This window comes from Talpa occidentalis, unplaced genomic scaffold (assembly GCF_014898055.3).
Source record: "Talpa occidentalis isolate TD23 unplaced genomic scaffold, MPIMG_talOcc4v2.1 talOcc4.8, whole genome shotgun sequence".
Lineage (NCBI taxonomy): Eukaryota > Metazoa > Chordata > Mammalia > Eulipotyphla > Talpidae > Talpa > Talpa occidentalis.
Window position 1 is genome coordinate 44,664,878 of NW_023605194.1, and position 21,286 is coordinate 44,686,163.

Genomic DNA, 21,286 nt, shown 5'->3' on the forward strand with positions numbered 1-21,286 from the left:
TGACCTAGATAAATCTGGTCAGGGTTATAAAGTGGTGGTTATAAAGTCATGTGAAATGTGCATACCGCAAAATACAATACATAAACATTTTTTTTTACTTCAGTTACTCTTCATTATAGTCAAGTTGTGAAGAACTTTGGCATCAAAAGGCTCCAGATGTAATCATGTGAGCGCCAGCCGCCTAGTGGATTTTTGTAGGATTTACTTACAAAATCCAAAACACTGAGTTGACCAAGGATTTCTTCGCTCGTATTACCCCAGGGGTCAGAGAGCAAATGTCCTCTCGATCTAGGCAGATGTTAACAGGTACTGTCATGGCCTGGGCAAGTCTAGCCATGCCAGTGACTTTCCTGTAGTCCAACGAGCTTAGAGGAAATTAGGCTCCAAAAGGGTTACCCCTTCTTTCCCCTTCCCCTTCCCATTCTGGCTAAAGCCCGGCGCCCTCTGCACCCGGCCCGGCCCTCCGGGCATGCTGCTCTCCAGACGAGGTACAGGTGGGACAAACCAACTGGGGAAAGAAGGGGGGGGGGTCAGTCTCAGCAGCCAATGAGGACGCAGCCTCAAACCTAGCCAATCAGGCCTGCTGGGGTTTAGCCAATCGCGCCCGAGGAGGAAGACCTGGGTCGCGCTCGCGGCGCCGGCTGGCGGTTGTGCGTGGTGCTGCGTTGTGTCAACGGATCGCGTCCCGGCTCCCCGCTAGCTGCCTGGTCCTCCCCGAGCCCCGGCCGCGCCATCCCCGAGGCCATGGCGCGGCGGTGGGGGTCCGCCATGAGGGCGGCCGAGCTGACGGGCTGCGTGGTGAACGCCTCCCGCGCCGGGCAGCCCGAAGAGGGCTCGTGGAGCTGCAGTGGGGTGATCCTGAGCCGCAGCCCTGGCCTGGTGCTGTGCCATGGGGGCATCTTCACCCCTTTTCTGCGAGCCGGCAGCGGGGCGCTGACCGCGGAGGGCGCCGCCTTCCTGCCGGGCAGCAGCTGCACCGACGACCTGCGCCTGCACGTTCTGTGGAGTCCAATGGCCGCCAGTTCCTCAGGCCGCGCGGAGCTGGGCCGCCCCGGCCTGTGCACGCCCCAGTGCGCGGGCCTGGAGCCGGGCCCGCTGACCCGGCCTCGCGGGCCGCCCTTGCAGCCCCCGCGCCCCGCCGAGCTGCTGCTGCTGCTGAGCTGCCCGGCCTTCCGGGCCCACTTCGCGAGCCTCTTCGGAGGCGACGCGGCCGAGCTGTGGCGCTTTGCGGGCGCGGCGCCGGACGACGAGGCGCCGGAGGACGAGGAGGAGGACCAGCTGCGGGCGCTGGGCTGGTTCGCGCTGCTGCGCGTGCGGCCCGGCCGGGAGGACGACCCCAAGGAGCGCGGGCCCGCGGTGGCCGTGGCGCCTTTGGGGGCTGTGCCCAAGGGCGCGCCGTTGCTGGCCTGCGGCTCCCCGTTCGGGGCCTTCTGCCCGGACATCTTCCTCAACACGCTCAGCCGCGGCGTGCTGAGCAACGCGGCCGGCCCGCTGCTGCTCACCGACGCGCGCTGCCTGCCGGGCACCGAGGGCGGCGGCGTGTTCGCCGTGCGGCCGGCGGGCGCGCTCGTGGCGCTGGTGGCGGCGCCGCTCTGCTGGAAGGCCCGCGAGTGGGTGGGCCTCTCGCTGCTCTGCGCCGCCGCCCCTCTCGTCCGCGCCGCCCGAGTGGCGCTCGGCCGCCTGGCCCCCGACGCCGCCGCCCTGGCCGCCCTCCTGCCCCCTGAAGAGGGAGCCCCGTGGGGCCTGCCCCTCCAGGACCCTGCGTCCCCGTGGGCAGCTTCGGCCGTGCTGGTGGAGTGCGGCACTGTGTGGGGCTCCGGAGTGGCCGTGACGCCACGCCTTGTGGTGACTTGTCGGCACGTCGCCCCTCGGGAGGCGGCCAGGGTCCTGGTGTGGTCCACCAGCCCTAAGTAAGTGTGCCGCCCGCTCCCCACGTCTCAAATCTTAATCCCGAGGATTGTGTAGGCCTGGCCTGGCGCTGATGCGTTGGTGATGAGGGGCCCGGGGCGGACCCGTCATCTTTGGCACCCAGACGAGACCTCTCTGGTAGGGAGTGCATGGAACTTGGACAAGATGCCAGGCAACTCTGGGTTTGGGAACAGTGGGTCACCCTGCAGCGCAGGCTGGTATGTTTGATTGCCCCTTCACAGTCTGAATTCCTTGCGGGAGGTTTCTCTGTCTCAGATCTCAGCACCCCCACCCACCACCAGGCCCTTGATTGCAGACTTCCTAACTCTGCCCTTTTTCCTGAATGTGCTGGTGAAGTCCCAGGGGCTCAGGATGCTGAGCCATTATCCTTGGATAATGAGATATGTGTGTTAGTCTTTTTGACTTAACTCTTAGATCTTAACCAGAACTTCCCTTTGGATCAAAATTACAGGTGTGGGGTTCCACCCAATTAGAATATGGGAGTGGGGCCCAGGCAGACTGACCTATTTTGAACACTATTTGGATGCTCCTGGTGGGCAACGAGGTTGTGACTTTAGTCATTTGTTTCCTCTGCAGGGAAAAGGGCTCTGCCCTCCTTTACTTCCACTTGCTCTGACAGTGGGGACAGCAGACTCAGTTTCCTGGCTTACTTTTCTAGTATAGGTTCTAGTTCCTCTGTAGTCCCAGGTGCTTAACTTAGGTCAAAGCAAAGCAGCTGCAGCACCTAGGTATCAATGCCTGATGTTTTCCTGTGCCTGGCTCAACCCTACCTTGTAGGCCTTTCCAAATCCCTCAACTCAATTTCCAAGGTTCACCCAGCCTGACTATGCCATAGGGATCTCCCACTGGCAGCCTACAGGATAGCCATGCTTTATATAGGGAAAACTTATAATGAGCATTTCCCTGTGTGTGGTCTCCCCGTTACCCCTTCTTTCCCCCTCTACCACCACACACAGAAGCCTCCAAGTCTACTGGAAGCTACCCCTGCAGAGTGTGTAGCAGGAAGCCCCTTAATCTCTGTAAGTTGCCTCTCCATAAATTGACATGTAAAGTCTTGGAACAGAGCCTTGCATGTAGTAACTCCTGTGCCAGTATTTATAGAGATAAGGACCCAGAGGGATGGAATCATATGCCTCTCCCACCAGCCTTCAGGATCGTGAGCATCAAATGGGACACTGAAGGAAAATGCTCGGAATGTTTGCCCCGGGTCCTACCATTTTGTCACCTTGGGAAAGTTGATCAGCCTCTCTGGGCCTGAAATGGCACTGTCTGAAATAGAGATATTAGTATTTGGTTGTGAGAACAGTTGTGAGAACTAAATGATGTCCATAGAGCATTAACACCAGGCCTGGCTCACAGTGCTCATGAGATGATAGGTGTTTATGATCTTAGTGAGTGAAGGCCAGGAAACTTTATGAAGAGGTACTTTACAGTTTGTAAAGCATCTTTGGAAATACCACCGAAGGGTTAAGTAACATGCTCAGAGTTGCCTGACTGGTAGGTTTCAGGGTGACACCAGACTTTCAACTCCCAAGTTCATGACTTTTTTTAAAAAAAGATTTATTTATTTATGCATACAAAAACTGGGTTACAGGCCAGAGGTGCGGGGGATGAGAGGATTCACCAGAGACAGAGTAGGGAACAATAGGCAGACTGACCGAAATACACTGCTGAGGGGAGCAGCAGACAGGAGAGGTCTGCTGCCCCATATGGGTAGCTTCCTGGACGGCTGGGAATAGAACTCGTGCTGCGGGGGCTGTGGATAGCTTCACAGTGCTGTGTTCAACCCCTGCGCCACCAGGGAGACCCCCCCAAGTTCATGACTTTTACTGTCACCCATCTTGCTTCCTCCAGTGCTAATGGCCAGAAAGCTCACATGTCATTTTGTTTCCCTTGCTCCCAGGAGTGTCCGTATCTGGGGACGTGTGGTGTTTGCCACCCAGGAGACGTCTCCCTATGATACAGCGGTGGTGAGTCTGGAGGAAGAGCTAGATGGGGTCCCCAGACCTGTGCCCGCTGAGAATTTCCATGAAGGTAAAGGACAAAGGGTGCCTTCTGGTCTGGGCCGAACTTAGGAAGGAGAGTCAGGACTGGGTGCTCCAACCCTGAAGATCAGGGGCCAGTCCCCCAGGCCAGCTCCCTTTTCCACCTCTGCTGGAGTACTGAGTCAGAGTGGCATCAGGCTGGAATTGCTCTTGGAGGCTTTCCTGCTCTTGCCCAGCAGACCACAGATGCTAGGGGGCAGGTGGAATCCCCAGCAGAGGGTAAGGGTACCTTGTTCCTGGCCCCTACAGCCATGTAGTGTGGAGGTGCTGAGCCTCAAGGCACTCTGCAGCCTGGTCAGACAGCTGTTGCATGTTTGAGGCCCTAGTGGCATGATTTGAGTAAGACTGTGATGCTGCCACTGTAGTAGCAGTGGTCTCACTTTGTGGGTACAGTGTGATAGAATGACAGACTTGCCATCTCTTTTGCCACTTATTAGCCCTGTGTCCTTGGACAGACAACTTAATGTTCTCTGCCTCAGTTTCTACATCTGTGAAGTGGGAATAAAATGGTCCCTACTCTTGGGTGTTGTCAGGAGTGGGTGAGAGATCTGTGAAGCCCTTAGCCCTGTGCCTTGTGGCGTCCAAGTACTATTTTTCTTTTCTCACTAACATGCTTCTTAGTTCCATGAGAAGATGGCTGTTAATGCTGTAAACATTCATTGAGCACCTTGTTAGGTGCTAGGAGCCCCAAAAAGTGACTAGCCAGTCCCACAGGGGAATGAATACAGCAGATACAATGCTGGGAGCTCAGTGGGGGTTCTGGCAGCCACCTGTGGGGCTCTGGGGATGCTGTGTGGAAGCAGGACTGTGAGCAGAAAATGGAAGAACAGAGCAGGTTTAGAATGCTGGAGGGAGCAGGGGCGGGGTTGGGGAGCCCTGCCAGAGAGAAGAGGCTCCCAAGGTTCTCTCCCCTTCCCTTCCTGGCAGGTGAGGCTGTCAGTGTGGTGGGCTTCGGTGTCTTCGGCCAGACTTGTGGTCCCTCAGTGACCTCAGGCATCCTGTCAGCCGTGGTGCAGGTGGATGACACACCGGTGATGCTGCAGACCACGTGTGCTGTGCACGGAGGCTCTAGTGGGGGACCCCTCTTCTCCACCTACTCAGGGAACCTCCTGGGTAAGCTCTCTGGCCCCTCTCCCAGACTTCCCCATGCCAGAGCCTAAGGCTTAACCAGACAGTGTTCCACGACAGCCCTGGGTGCCACCCCCGTTTGGAAGCTGCAATTAGTGGAAAGGGGTGAATGCTTATCCAGGAGGGAAGAGACCTGAGTTCTGGTTTCTTTTCTGCCTCTAAGCCACTGCCTCGAAGGCACAGTCTTAGGTATGTCACTTAATCTCATTTGATCTTTCAAACTCAGTAGTTGGGTTAATCCGAAGGTTTCAAACTCAAAAGCCTACAGAGGTTGGCTAATGAATGAGCAAGTAAAGTCAATGGCTGGGAGAGGTGAGGGGTGAAACTGGGGTTAGCACCACTTAGCTCTAGCATGTTGTTGCCACTTTAGGAAGGAACGTGGACCTAATGCTGACTGATTCTCCAGTTTTCCCCTAGAAAATGTGAATTTGAAAAAAATGATTGTTAAATCTTTCAATTTTAAAATTGCCAAGTAGTTCAGATTTTTAATAAGACAGTCTGTTTATTTAAAAAAAAAAAAAAAAGCCAAACTTGAGTCCAAAAGGACTCCAGCAACAGCCTCCCCTCTCCTTGTTTCTGACTGCTTCCTCTGTGTGGGAGGCCTTGCTGTGCCATCTACAGTAGATTTACTTATTTTTCTGACCCTGGTATATAAATTAAGGAGCTTCAGAATTCCTAGCCCACACCTCTCTGAGAAACAAATTTACCAACTAGAGTGAGGTGTTTGAGTGCAGCCTTTTTATCTTTAGCCTTGAAGTGTCCACGCAAACACTCTTGCTAGTTTCTTGGGTCAGTTCCTTCCTCTCCCTCACGTTCAGTGTGCTGGTGATTCACTTGTAATACAGCGGGATCCATTTGTCACAACCTGCATTCCATTTCCCCCATATACTGGTTGGCACATAAATAATACAGATGCATGTGGGTGCATGAATTAGTGTGTATTTTATGTACATAAGAATATACGTGTGTATATAAATTATATATGTAATCTAGCTTGGTCCATTGAGGGGCTAGAAGCAGTGACATCCCAGTTGCAATGAGCTCAACTAGAGCCTGAATTTTGGTTTCTAAGAGACATTCTTTAATAAAAGAAACCAACAACTGGTTGATTACAGGACTGGGGCAGGGAAAATTCAAGAATTTATCCTGGAGCTTGTAATGCTAGAAAGGAAGAAAATGCTACCAACTCCAACAAAACAATGGAGCACATCAAATGTCGAAAGAACCAGGAGCCAATCTGAAGGAGGCGCCACTGGAACAACTTGAGCAACAAACCGAAGACAAGAGTGACTATTATGAATCCACACAGACTCATCACTTAAATCACTGAATTAATTTTAAATGGAGACAAGTGACACCTCAGAAGAATGTAGAATGTAGAAGAAATGCGGAATATAGGAAATCACTATTAGAACACCGCAGTAGGAGCTGCTGCAGACAAGATCCACCAGATGATGCTCAAATCTGGACCAAAATTTACATAGAAACAGAACATTTGCAGAAGCCTAAAGCATTTAGTAGAGGGCATATCTCATTTAGTTGCCTTCTTTGTTTTTTTTTTTTTTTTTACAAGACCCTCCACCAACAGGAAGATGATGACTTGCTAAAGGCTCAAATGATGGTTAGTATTTTTTAGCAATAAAATATTTTTTAATTGAGGGATATACTCTCTTTTGGACAATGCTATTGCATACCTAATCGACTATATTATAGACATAACTTTTATGTGCCCTGGGAAACCAAAATATTGGTGCAATATTCACTTTTTTGAGGTGGTCTAACCTGAACCTGCAGTGTCTGAGGTGTGCCTGCCTGTACTTTCTAAAGGGAAAAACAGTGAGTGTGCAGTGAAGAAACCTGGCAGAGGGCAGCTTAGCCCAGTGACAGTAATTAGCACCACAAGTAATGCTTCTGGAAATCACACACCTCCTGATGGGATGCAATGAGAAAAGCAAGTTGGTCTTCTTGATGTAATATATCGATCTTATGGGAAAAGAGCAGGTAAACCCACATTGTGGGATACTTTACAGAATAACTGATCTCTACTCTTCAAAGTGCCAATGCTATGAAAGATAAAGACCACAGAACTGACTCAGATTGGAGGAGACATGGCAACTAAATGCCTTGGGGGATCCTGGATTGGATCCCCTGGAGCATAAAATGCATTAATGGAGAAACTGGTGAAATCCAAATGAATTCTATACTTCAGCTAATAGCATTGCACCGAGGTTAATTTCTTGGTTTTCATCAATGTTTTTGGTAACAAGATATTAACAAAAACAAAAGCTGGACAAAGGAAAACAGGAGCTCTATACTGTTTTGGCAAGGCTTATAGAAGTCTATATTTATCTAAAAAAATTACATACACATACACACCCGTGCAGGCCAAACAAAACTTGTCTGTTGGTCGGATTCCGATTCATTTATTCATTAATAAGTGTTTATTGAGTGTCTCCTCTGTGCCAGGCACTGTTCTAGGTACTGAGGAGACAGCATGACCAAAACGAAGTCCTGCCCTCGCGGAGCTGACAGTACTTGGAGAGAAAGATAACAAAATAAGATAGATATATGGTATGTTAGATGCTGATGCTGTTAAGGAGAAAGTGAAGCTGGAACGGGGGACCAGGATGAGGGGCATCCAGTGTCCCAAGTCCAGTAATTGTCACTATGAGGGGGCTTCAAGCCTTCAAGAAACCTGGGACTTTTAGAGTGGGGATGGGCTGCCCTTCCCAACCATGTCTGTCCTCCTACTCACACCCTCTTTTCCTCTCTAACTCCTCAATAGGCATCGTCGCCAGCAACACCCGGGATAACAACACAGGGGCCACGTACCCTCACCTGAACTTCAGCATCCCCATCACAGTGTTGCAGCCTGCCCTGCAGCGCTACAGCCAGACGGGCGACCTGGGCGGCCTTCGGGAGCTGGACAATGCCCCCGAGCCCGTGAGGGTGGTGTGGCGGCTGCAGCGGCCCCTCCCAGAGGCCCCTAGGAGTAAGCTCTGAGACTGTGTTACCCTGCCGGAGAGAAGAGTGACCATGATACCCCCAAGAAGTGCCAAGGCTGATATCCTGACGTGGTGTGCCCTTCCTTGTGGGACTGCCTCCCCATCTCACCCACTGCGTTCAGCTCTGGAGTCTAGATCAAATGTTTCTCAGCTCCATGGGTCTTCAACCTGGCAGCCTGTTTGGGGTGCTTTCTTGAGCCCCTACTTCTTTCTATCCCTCTGGCACTAGATTCAGCTCTGATTTCCTCTTTTGGGGGCCCCACTACAACTGCACAAGGGCCCTGGTGCTGGCTGGAAGACGGGCCCAGCCTGGTTCCACAACTGTTCCCTGTCTGGAGCTGCTGCTGTTCTGAGGCCTCGATTCCTCTCTGCTCTCAGTCAGAATTGGGTTGATGGGGAGCACTGAGGCTGCCTTAGAAGCCTCAGTAGAGAGGTGCTAAGGAGGTGTTAAGACCAACTCTGCCAGTCAGGAACACTCACTGTGTGCCCAGGGCCCTGTACCTGTAGGGCCTTGCTCTGAGAGGCAAGAGGAGCACCTCTCTGTTCTGTTCTGCCAGACCTGGGTCTTTGCATGTTAGGGGACATTGCCCTACAGGGCTGCTCTGATCCAGTGCCTTAATTTTCCAGCCCTTAAAATGGGTCTCAGGGATGTCGGTGGGTAGAATTATCTATTTGGGGTTTGGGAATAAACATAACCTGTGGGAAAACATCTATACTGATGTACATCAGATTCTTTCTTCTTTGTTTCTAGAGTTGAATTAGGAAGAGGCAAACATCAGGCATAGAAATACACCTTTTCTGTACTGCTTTCTTGTTGGGGCAGGGGGTGCTGATCTCCTGGGATATTCTCGTGCCAGACTGGTCCTTGGTAGCTGGTCATAGAACCTGTCAGCACCGGGTGGGCTTGTAGGTCCCAGAAGGTGGTGGTCTTGGCTCAGAAGGAAGTGTTCAGAGGGTCCAGGATGTGCTCGGCCTGTTTTAGACCCCTGGGGTGGATGGGCTTTAGGGGATTCAGGCATGAATGAGGCCAAGGCAGCCCCCAAGGAGGTGTTAAGACCAACCCTTCCAGTCAGGAACACTCACTGTGTGCCCAGGGCCCTGTACATGGGCCTCAAGAAATGATCATTAAGTCATTAAATGGTGGATGACTGCTTGGGGGTGACAGGGAGGCTAATTCTAAGCAGAGAATCACTGGAAGTAGTTTTTTTCTAAAATCTGATTGTTGAGTGCCAACTCTGGGTAACCATAGAACAGTCCTGTGATAATTGTCTTCTCTTTATAGATTAGGGGTGGGTCCAGAGGGCAAAGTTAGCTTGAGAGAAGTGCCATAGTGCATTAATGGTAGTAGGGATGAAGGTTAAGTTGTGACTGCTGGGAGGGGGAGGGGGAGGACTTATTCCCTGTGTGGGCACCAAGGAGTTAAAGGGAGACTATTGTGTCAGCCCATTTGTTTCATGAACGGAGCAGCTTTGTCCTGTTCAGGTGCAATATGTCCAGGGGCTCGGGGACAGAGGGTCAGGCAAGCTTCAAGCTGATCATGAGCAGAACCTGAAAGCAGAGTCAGTGTTGAACAAGTGGACTGGAAACAGGGTGTCCAGGTTGAGAGAATGGGAGCTGGGACAGGGACGAGTGAAGCCACCTGCATGTTCTGGGAGTGCTGAGTAATTGAAATTGGAAGGGAGCAAGACTGGAGACGGGAGGACTAATTGCAATGACCCTGGGCAGGGAGAAGTTGGCTAAGGTAGGACCAGGGAGGGTGCAGAAGATCAAGCGATGATACGGGAGGGGAAACTTATTGGATGTGGGGCCAGTGCAGAGACAGAGAAAGGTTAAACGGGGTCCAGATCTCCGCAAGGGTAATGATGGGTGGCTGACAAATTTAGGGACAAGAAGTTTCCTTGAAGTGTCTGTGGGGCCTCAATTGAGAAATACAGCAAGCTGTATTAGGCTGAGTTAGGATAATGCAGTAAAAAAGACAGCCTCTGCCCATCACACTCAATCTCAGTGGTTTAAGACAACAGAAGAATATTGCTCATGGAGAGTCCAAAGTCGTGTATCTAACTGGGATGGGGAGGTGGCTCTTGGGCAGTAGAGATTGAGGGACCCTGGCTCCTTCCCTCTTGTGGCTCTGTCATCAGGTCTGGGGTCACAAAGTCCTCTCTGCCAGGTCCTCTGTAACTTGACTGGTGTACAGGGGAAAGAGAGAAGATATCCCTGTTTCTTTTGTTAAATGATTTTATTTTGAAACAATTTCAAACTTAGAGAAAAATTTCAAGAATCCCCATACACCTCTCACCCATCTACTTTGCCAAATGCCCCAATGATGTCCTTTGTAACCAAAAAATCTAATCTGCACCCATGTGCCATGACTGTGTCTAGCTTGGGTCTGCCTTCCTGTGAGTAGGTTCATGCTCTGTGTCTTTGGCTGTGGTATCACAAACGTGATGCATCTTATCATTGTGTCTGTCCTATTGGTGGCATATAATGTTTATCTGGCCCAACAACTGAGAACACCCATTTGAGTCAGATGGTGCCTGCCAGGCTTGTCTACTATGAAGTTAAATACAACGTTTTCTTTGTATTTAAGTATTTTGTGGCAATACTTTGAAACCGTGTAAATATATACCGTTCCTTATCTGCTTTCACCTTTTGTGCTTATTATCCATTGATAGGTTGGGTCTGAATAACTACAGTTGTTGCCAAGTGCTAATTTTATATTTTCATTATTTCTCCTACATTTATTTGTCAGCATTTATTATAAGAGCTTTTCAGTCTTTCCATCTGTAGTTCTGTCCATGTGGACTTAGGGATTCATATTTATTCTACAGATAATAATCCATTGTTGTCATATTCATTTTGCTGTTCAAATTTTCCTGTATTGGCCAATGAGCATGGCTTCCAGCTTAGCTTCTCTGTTCTTTTGGCATCTCCCTATCATTCTTTGAGTACTTCCTTCAAAATGTTCTAGGCTTACTTTGTGCTTTCCCTGAAGTCAATTGTTTCTCCAAGGGTCTTTTTATTTAGAAGCCAAGATCTAGGTTGTAAGTGTGCTGTCTATATTCAGTGTTGCTGCTTCTAGGCCCTCTGGTAAGACAAAACTTTCATCTGTATTTGTTTTTATCTTTGTATCATAAGCCACAAGTTAATGCTGATAGTTGCAATTTGAATTCAACTCTGTAGGGTTCATTATAGTTTCTCCTTTTTCCTATTTGTACCTCCTTCCTGTCCATGAGAAACATAGCTCCATTATGCTCATTATCTTTACTTGTTTGCTCTATCTCCTGAATGGAACCAATCTTCTAATCCCTAGCAGGATGCTCCATATAGATCTGTATGGTGATTGATTTTACTTGATTAGGAAGAGGAACAGAAGTCACTCTTGTGTCTTAAGTGACACATACCACTGTTGCTCACTGTGCTTCTGTGAGAATTTTGCCCCACCCAGAAGCAAGAGCAGGAGAGGATGGGCAGGGTCCTCCCTAGCTGGGCAGGTGCTTGTCAGCAGGACAGACTCCTGCAGCATGGAAGGGGAAATGATCTTTGTAGAGAGCTGGCTCTGCCAAGCTGGGCATCGTTTGAGCCTGTTTTTTGGTGAACGGAACAAAGAACCATATTGCCTAAATAAAGGTAGGGTTTAGTTGGGGCCCTTCTAGGTGAGAACCAGAAAACACCTTGACCTGAGGAAGTTCTGGGAGCCTCTAGGTATGAGAGATGACTGGGCATCCCTCTTTGCTTTGGCCACTCTCTCTGGCCTCCTTTGTACCCAAGTCTCTCCTTCCTCAGAAATGCAGTTTGCATTTGGCTATCCAGGCCTCTCTGACCCTTGAATCTCTTCATATCATCTGGGGCTGGCTCTTCATGGAGCTGTAGTCACGGCACATTCATTAGGCTGGGAGAGGATCTTCACGTGGTCTGGACTACAGGTGAACTAGTTGCTGTTGGTTGAAGCTATGGGAGCAGGAACAGGAAGGTTTGGGGGCCATCGGTGTTTAAGACTCAGCGGCACTGCAAGGGGCTGAGAAATAACAAGCAGAGGCACAGTTCCCTCAAACTGCCAATGTTTCGGCATCCAAACCACACCTTACTACTATTCAGGCACCTGAAAGTTCAAAGACAAAAGTCCTTTGTTAAGCAAGGAGCCCTGATTTTCAGCTCCAAAGTTATGGGCACTGTGGCATGGAGATGGGGAGTAAGGTGGGGTGAACTGTCTGGGACAATTGCTAAGTTGGTTGCTAAGAAGGTGAGGAGTGACAAGCACCTTCCTGATCTTTGTGGTTTGGGGCGGGTCCTAGGAGATGAGCCACACCAGCTCTGTGGGTCATGCCAAGCCTGGTGTGTACCCACAGCACATCTCTCCCCTTCCCAGCTTCCAGCTGGTGCTGAGTTTCTCAGAGTCCTTCCCTTGCACCCTGTCCAGTGGGGCCCTCTATCCACCTTCCTCACTTTGCCCAGCCACAGGGCTGTCTCTCTGCCCTGGGAAGGCTCTCACCCTCTCTATTTACCTCTACGGCTCCCACAGGGCCCAGTAAATTTCCAATACTTGCTTGACTCAGATGAGACTCTGCTTTGGCTGCTCAGTGACCTCTGGCTCCCTTAGGGATGATGCCTGGTTGAGGGATTTCCAAGGCCCAGTTCCTTTGCTTCTCTAGCTGCATGATGTTGCCCAAGTTCTTAGTTTATGAGCCTCAGTTGCCTCACCTGTGAAGTGGACAGAAAGAAAACTTACCTCAAACATCCACGGGAAAAGTAAATTTGAGAAAGTATTCAAAGCACTTAGTTTGTGTTCAATAAATATTAGCTGTCATTTTTGTATGGACGGGGAGGATTGTCTCACCAGAAATGAGTCACACTGCTGGCCCTTTTGGTGGCTCCTCTCCAGCTGGTGGGGCCCCTCTGTAAGGGACCGCCCCAAACCACAGGGAGGAAGGGCAAGAGTGGAGGAAGGGCAGGAGAGTAACAGCCAATGGGTATGGAGTTTCCTTTCAAAGTGATGAAAACATCCTGGGGTTAGATAATGGTATGGCTACATGACCTTAACACCACTGAACTATACATTTTATTTTTTTTTTATTTTTTTTTTATAGAGGCATGTTTCCTTTCCTTTCCTTTCCTTTCCTTTCCTTTCCTTTCCTTTCCTTTCCTTTCCTTTCCTTTCCTTTCCTTTCCTTTCCTTTCCTTTCCTTTCCTTTCCTTTCCTTTCCTTTCCTTTCCTTTCCTTTCCTTTCCTTTCCTTTCCTTTCCTTTCCTTCCCTCCCTTCCCTTCCCTTCCCTTCCCTTCCCTTCCCTTCCCTTCCCCTCCCCTCCCCTCCCCTCCCCTCCCCTCCCCTCCCCTCCCCCCCTCCCCTCCCCTCCCCTCCCCTCCTCTTTCCTTTCCTTTCCTTTCCTTTCCGCGCAGAGGCCGCGCGCAGCTTCGCAACCCAGCGCTCAACCGCTGCGCCACCGGGGAGGCCCTGAACTATACATTTTAAAAGTCAGTTTTACAGATTTATATCTTAATTTAAAAAATTAAGCCAAAATATCGATGATTTGGGAGAACCAGGTGCTCTGGTCGATGTCATAGACTGGGGACCTGAAGTCCAGCAAAGTGAGGTCTGTGTCCAAAAAACCGGCCAGAGGTGGTTGTTGCCCTCCTCTTTCTCAGAATCTTCACACCAGCATTGGACTGGGAGGAGGAAGCTGCCATTGTGCCATGCAGCTTTGGGCAAGTTGAAACAGCTACAATAAGTGGCTCTGAGCACTCAGCGGTGCCTGGTACACGGCAGCCATGTGCCACGCACCACATAAATGATTTTCACATAAATGAGCTCACTGAATCATTGCCACCACTCTTAGGGTAGGTGTCACTATTCACATTACATAGATGGGGATACTTGACCTGTCGCCAGCTTTACTTGATCCTCCCTCTAGGTTGTAGCTTGCATCAATCAGTCCGTTTCCTTATAGATTCTAGTCCAAGCTCCTCTTTTTCTACTTGGCCTCCCCTCCTAACTATTGATAGTTTCTCCAATTTCAGGCAGCCCTCCTTCTTCCCCATTCTTTTCACCTACAAGTATACTTCAGACCTGTCACTTTTCTACTTAAAACCCTGCGGTGGCATCCATTGCCCTAGGGATAGCAGGCAGATGTCACCAGGGCCTGCAGTTCTGTATCATCTTGATTAGGCTGGGCCATGCTGTCGTTGGCCACCTCAGCAATGTCCTGCTCCCAACGGTTTGTCCTACCTCTTGGAATAATAGCTTTTTCTCTACTCATTCTTGGAGAGAGACCTTTGCAAATCCTTCCTTTGCCCTCAATCTTTCAAATGCAATTAGTGAGAAAATGCTTTTTGTTGTTACTATGGCTTTCCCCAGACTATCAATTACTTCAGTGAAAACAGAAACCAAGCCAATTTTTGTGCCCCATTTTGTTCCCCAGAACCCAGAACAGTGCCAGGAATACAGAGGTCCTGTACTGGGTTTGTGGATTTATCTGTATGCCTCAAGGCAGGAGGTTGGCAATCCGTGCAAGGTCCTCCTGGCAGCTACAGCTCAGGAGCGCGCGCTGCAAGGCCGGGCGGCTTTAAAGGCGTCTGGCGGATCCGGTGGGACTGCGAGTCCGAACTCGGAGGTGGTTTCGGACTCCGAGGGGCTCGCGCCGGGCCACGGTGCGGGGATCGGGGGCCGCGGGGCAGCATCGGCTTCGCATTCACCTGCATCATAGTTGGGGCAGTTAGTTGGCTTGGGACCCAGGCGCGGGAGCGCGCAGGGCGGGGCGCGGCCACGGGGCGGGGCGCGGCCAAGGGGCGGGGAGGGGCGGGCTCTCGCTGAGCCCCGCCCCCGGGAGGGTCCTCCGAGCCGGTGGCCGACCGAGCCCCGCCAGCTCGAGAGCCACCGCGGGAGGCAGCGGGGCGGTGCGGAGGCCCCGGGGAGGGAGCCTCTCGGAGACCTACATCCGGGCCAGGAAAACACTCCGGACGCGGTCGCAGGTCGGTGAGCTGGGGTCACGGCCTTGGGAGAAGAGGGCGGTCTCTAGGCTGCGGGACTCAGGCTCGGTACTCCAGGCACCCCAAATCAACAGGCAGGTTTACTCCCGGCGAGTGCAGCGTAAACTCGCCCCTTCTCCCCGGCTGTCCCCCGCTCGCCGCTCATAAATCGCCCCAAATAAGATGGGCGCCTCTTGCCCTACCCCTAAGCTCCTGTCCTGGGATGGCTCCACGGGTCCCCACTGCGTGGAAGCCGGCGCGGACCTGACTGAAGCTGAGGCAGGAGGAAAGCTTCAGCCTCTCTCTAGGAAGGAAATGCCTGGCGCTCCCTGAGAGTCCATAGGTTCCGGGGTGCCCTAGAGGGACGCCCTAGGTGCCGCGGGGACAGAGGCCAAGGGCCTGGGGTGAAGACCAGAACGCCTGAATCCACCACGAGCTGCTTTTAGTGAGTGACACTGGACACTTCCCCTCCAGCATGACCCGCTAAACACGCCCCACCTTCCCCTCCAGCAAGAGTTCCTTGGCCCCTTGGATTTGCGATGAGGGTGGGGATGCTGGGAGCAGCACTGGAGCTGATCATCCTGAGGGATGAACTGCACAGGGCAGAAGGTCAGACAAAGATTGGGAAGGGGCTTCCAGGCCTCTGGGTTCTTTGCCTTTGTGTTTAAGACCAAGATGAAGACTATATAAATATGGAAAGCATATACCTGCTCTGCGTTGTGTGTGTTCTTGCATGAGTGTACAGGCTTGGTGCACTCTCACCCCAGCACCTAAAGAGGAGCCCTCCAAGGAGCACTGTGTGTAACCCCACATCAGGAGGGGCTCCACTGTAGGAAGAAACAGGCCCTTCCAGGCCAGCCCTTGTTTGTTTAGACTCCCCACTAGTGAAGTGATCGAGTTGGGCAGGGCAGTGTGCTCCAGGGCCAGCCTAGTGTTTGTGTGATGGTGAAATGAAGCCAGGATCCGGGCACAGGCAGTGAGCAAATCATGGGGGCGTTAAGGAAACCACAGACTGGCTTCCAAGAGGAAGTACAAGTTGCTTTGCCTAGGTTTTCCCAAAGGAAGATGACACCTGAATTCTCCCGTCTGCCCTGAGCTGCCTGCTCCAGGAACAAGAAAGGGGAAGGAACTCACTCTGCAGACACTGAGTTCTTTTCAGAAACTGGTCTCTTTTGGGTTATACTGAGGCATGTTCCCTGGCGCCTGGCCACAGAATGCCCACTCTCAGCCTGGCCCTGGTGTCCAGTGAGCGAGACCACTTGCCCTTCTCTCCCAAGTGGACGACGGGATGTTCTTGTTCCTTGGAGTCACATTATAGCTGCCATTCTGGAAACATGGCTGAGAAAAAGGTCTGTGTTGAAATCTACCCCTAGCATAACTGTGACGACTCAATAAGCTGCATGTGTTTGTGTTCTCTGTGAAGCAATATTGGGGCGTCATCCTTGTTTCAGGCAGAGCCCACATGGTTCTACTGTGTGTCTTCTGAGAGGTGACCTCTCAACAGCTTTGGCATAAATGTAACTTACTCATTTTTTTTGTTGTTGTATTTCCTAAGGGTCTCTCGTCTGTATTATTAGAGCAGAAACTCCCTGGGATCATGATGGGTCTCCTTGGGAGAGAAAACAAAATTTACTGAGAAAATTTGAGTGTAAACCAGATTGTGTGTGTGTGTGTGTGTGTGTGTGCGTGTGTGTGTGTGTGTTGAGGAACAGATAGACTCAAAATTACTTAGGAGTTGCTGGACACTTGGGATTTGTTCTCTTGGGGCTTGTTTTATGCTTATATCCCTGAATCTAGGCAGATTTAGGTTTCTCTCTTGACTTAGATCTTCAAAATCAGATGGTAGATTCAGTAGGCCCTTAAAAAGTTGAATATAGAGTTATTATGAGACACAGCACCTCCATTGCTAGGTCTAGAGTCAAGAAAATTAAAAATATATGTTCATACAAAAACTTGTACAGATGTGTTCACAGAACATTATTCATAATAACCAAAAAATGTAAACACCCCAAATGCCCATGTATAAATAAAAGGTGAGTTATGGATATGATGGAATATTACTCAGCCATAAAAAGGAATGAAGTACTGACACGTGCTACAGCGTGGGTGTATCTTGAAAACATTATGCTAAGTGAAAGAAGCCAGATTCAAAAGGTCTGAAACAGGCAAATCTATAGAGACAGGATGAAGATTAGTAGTTGCCAAGAGTTGGAGGCAGGAGGGAATGGGTGTGCAAATGCTAATGGATATATGGGTATTTTTTTTTAAGGGGGTGATGAAATATTCTGGTATTAGATAATGGTAAAAGTTGTATAACCTTGAGAATGTGCTAAAAACTATTGGACACTTTAAAGAAGTGAATTTTATACTATATGACTAGTCTCAATAGAAAAATTAGATAATAGGAGGTCTGCCCAGTTTATAAAGCATTATTATTTCTGTAAAAATGACACGTAATCCCCAAAGACCATAGTTTACATTACAGTTCACTCTTTTTTTTTTTTTAAGATTTATTTATTTATTTATACAAGCACTGGGTACAGTCAGAAGTGCGGGAGGGTGAGAGAATTCACCAGAGCCAGAGTGGAGAGCAGAACAGACAGACAGATGAAATACACTGCTGAGGGGAGCAGCGAGTGCAGCAGGAGCGGTCTGCGCGCCATGTGAGACCCACTCTGGCATCCGGGGATTGAACCAGCACTGCAGAGGCTGTGGGCAGCTTCGCAGCCCAGCGCTCAACCTGTGCACTACCAGAGGAGGCCCCATTTTACTCTTGATGTACGTTTTATGGGTGTGGACAAATCGTGGACAAACTTTTTCATGTAAAAATGATCCCTTCTGAAAAATGACTCCAGAAGATTTCATGGTATGGGTATACAGTAGAGTGTCTCATAGTCTCCCATTGATTGAAGCTGTTTGCCCAGCACTGTTGCTACATTAGAACATAATTCAACATCAATTGAATTATGATGAGTACTCACAGGGTATGTGATTGGCAAAGCAGCTCCAAGGCTTAAGCCCTTGGTTTGTGTGTCTGGCAAAGGAGGTCATGGCTGAGCGGAGGGGAGTCCAGCGGTCCTAGGACTCAGGCAAAAATTGGCACTGGCAGAACCAGTGGAGAGTAAGTGAGTCCAGATTTTTCAACAAGAGAGGCTGCTGAGGAGAGTCGCCAGCACCGAATTCCCCAAGTGGGACTGTCAGGGTCAGTAGAGGAGAGTGAAGAGCAGATTCCAGGAGAGGTCTCAAGCAGTGACTTGGCTATAAAAGCACCTCCCCCACCTGGCCCAGCCCTGGCAGCCCTCATGGGCCTGGCTATTCCCTCAGGCCCTAGACCTACCATTCCACAGAAACAGTTTACCTCCCTTGAGAGGTGTGTCTAGTTGAAAGATTCCATGGTTTGCTCTTTGAGGAAGATGGTTGGTAATTCTGGTGGGCAGGGGAGCAGGGACTAACTCCTTTGGCCAACCCACTGCCCATGAAGCCTGCATTTGGGTTGCTGTACTTTTCTTCTTTCCCAGGGATCCAGGGTAGGGCTGGTGGTTAGAGCTGGTGAGCATGTGGGTCTAAACACTGCTCTAGCATGACAGGCCCTCTGAGTCTCCCGCTCTCCTGGCCTCCCCACCATTCCCCTGAGTTCTTCACCTCTTCCCTTCTTGCCACTGGTCTTCTTGGCTACACTGTTCCTCTGGCTTCTGCTGTTTTCATGGACTCCACTTGTGCTTCCCCCTGATCGCAACCTGACTCACAGTGAGCCCCCTTCTCCCAAGAGCTGGGTAGCCCCTGTAGGGCCTGTGTCCAGCAGGCTTGGAATCAGAACTCCTGGGTGCCTCCTTGACCTCTCCAAGGGCAGGCTGGCAGAGGGGGTGTGTGTGTGTGTGTGCCATAGCCTGCCTCATTCCCACCCTCCCATGTTCCCCGTTGCTGCTTGGCTCATAGTGGCCACTCCTGACCTTTCCTTGGCTCTTGGGTCTTGACCCCCAGGAGATAGTCTGGCCCAGTTGGCCGATTCAGCCTGACAAACACTCACTCAAAGGGACCAGCTCTAGATGACCTTTCTAAGGACCTGGAGCAGTGAAGTTGGCACTGGCTGCTGGAGAAATTTTCGTTTTCCCAGCCCTGACGAGAGTTCAATTTCCTCATCGGTAAAAATGACGGAATGCACAAGCCTCAGTGCATTGGGACCATTTAGCCAATGAGAAACTCTAATCTCCTCCAGTCTCCTGTGCCAGATCTACCCTCCCCTGCCCAGGTTCTCCCTCCCCAAGGGAAGAAGTCAAGCAGTGGGCATTTGAATGCCAGTGAGAACAGTCTGCAGTCCATCCATAAGCTGCCCACATAAGTATGGAAAAATAATGGGACCATCTTGGGGCCCCCATATCTTGGAAATATGATGTGCAAGGACATCTCAGGGTATCAGAGCTGGTCAGGCCTTCATAGCCTCCTCTTATTATAGGGGGTAAATTGAGTTTACCCCCTTAGTAGTTCAGCCGTGGGAGGGAAGAGTTGTGCCCTAGGCCACACAAAAGATGCAGGACAGAGAAGTCAGCTCCCAGCTTCCCCTGGTGCTGTCCTGAGGCAGAAGGTGGAGGAGGCGGGGTTCCCAGAGGGACTAGAACACGTTTCTCCACTTTACCTTTTGTACAGTTCCAGCTTTGTTTCTTTCCTGGCAGTTTGTTTTTATTTCTGCCTCTTCTTAAAACCTGGCACAAACTAGGAGGAGGCTTGATTGTTTGGTGTCCCCAATCGGCATCTCCCAACAGTCCCTCACCGGTCTCCAGATCTCAGCTGTCTGAGTCCTCCTCAGAGAGCTGGGAACCCACCCGAGAGAGCCCTGAGGCCTGGACCATGAGGATCCCTCTCTGGAGTTAAGTTGGGCTGGGAACAAGGCCCCCGGCTGCAGCCCCAGGCCAGTTCCTTGGCCCTCCCCCTCCCTACAGACAGATGCAGCTCATCACCAGGCCCTTTGGAGGGTGAGCGTGGTAGACCCTCTCCCAGGCAAACTTTTGCTACCTTCACCTTTTGCCTCTGTGCTTAGTAGTTCAGCCTTCCACTATCCTCTGCTACGATGTCCTCCAGTATCCAGCTCTGGGCCAAACCTTCTTTGAGCTCCTTGAGGGACTTACCCAAGGTTTGCTCTTAGTTTGCTGGGAACTGCTCAGGCTCCCTAGTCCACATGTGAGTGTGAACCTGGGGTGCAGTTGGACTAAAGACCTGGCCTCCACTCTCTGCACACATGCTTTTGGATGGTAGCCCCGACCCCGGCACCCAGCAGCACCTTGCTCCTGTCCCCTTGACTGGAGGCTTCATGGCCACTGCAGCTCCCTCAACCCCCCTCTGTTACCAGCAGACCTTCCTTCGAAGTCCATAACCAGCTCTGTTTCTTCTGCCTGCAGACATCTGTCCCTCTGCCTTGACTCCTGGGGCATTTCACCTAGAAATCCCAACATACATCACTGTCCCAGGAATGTCCCACCAGCTCTGATCACACCACATGGCCCCACCCCACCATCAGGGCCTTAGTTACTCTGCACCCTGTTTTTCAGGATGATTGTCATAATCTGCTAATTGACCTACTTAGACCTGGACCTTAAGCTGGTGAGTTGCAGGCTGGGCAGAATCCAGTCCTGGTGTTTGCTTAGCACAGTGCTTAAAGGACTTTATTTGGTTGCTTTAATGTGGTCTGTGCTTGCCAGTTCCCCACAAGTGTGCCCACCATTTCTTTTTCCTGCACACCTGCCAGCGTTCCATATCCACCCCATCCACCTTGCCCATAGAGTTTGCAAAATGTGTCTTATGAGGCCAGACACCATATTTTTCTGTATATGCTCTGACCACAGGATCCATAGTACAAAGCATGTAAGAGAGCAGGAATTCAATGAATGTATGTTGTCAAGCGGATAGATATATTGATTGGGGGGAAAAAAAGCACAGGACTGTTTGTTAAGTGTGCAAAAAATAATCAAGGTGCATGAACTATGTCTGCAAGGGTTCGATAGCTTCATGATAGTGGATGTCTTGGAAAAAAGAGCTCCGTGGGTAGTGGATGAGATGGAATTAATGCCCCTTGTTCCTTTGGAATTTAATTGACTTTTACAAAAATTGTTAGAATACATGACCACTTCCCAAAGCCTGTGTTGGAACAGATAATTTTAAAAAATATCGTGATCTTAAATTTTCCTGTGCATTCTTTCCCAAAAGTGATCCATCTGAGTAGGTCT

General features: G+C 50.5%; 1 protein-coding gene across 1 annotated transcript; it reads left to right on the forward strand.

Moving 5' to 3' along the window:
- The first annotated feature begins 623 nt into the window (after positions 1–623).
- On the forward strand, positions 624–12,866 carry TYSND1 (trypsin like peroxisomal matrix peptidase 1). The gene is made up of 4 exons (XM_037495588.2): positions 624–1,910; positions 3,833–3,963; positions 4,902–5,087; positions 7,888–12,866. Exons 1-4 carry the CDS (start codon positions 745–747, stop codon positions 8,103–8,105), a joined length of 1,701 nt encoding a protein of 566 aa, XP_037351485.1. The 5' UTR covers positions 624–744; the 3' UTR covers positions 8,106–12,866.
- The last annotated feature ends 8,420 nt before the right edge of the window (positions 12,867–21,286 follow it).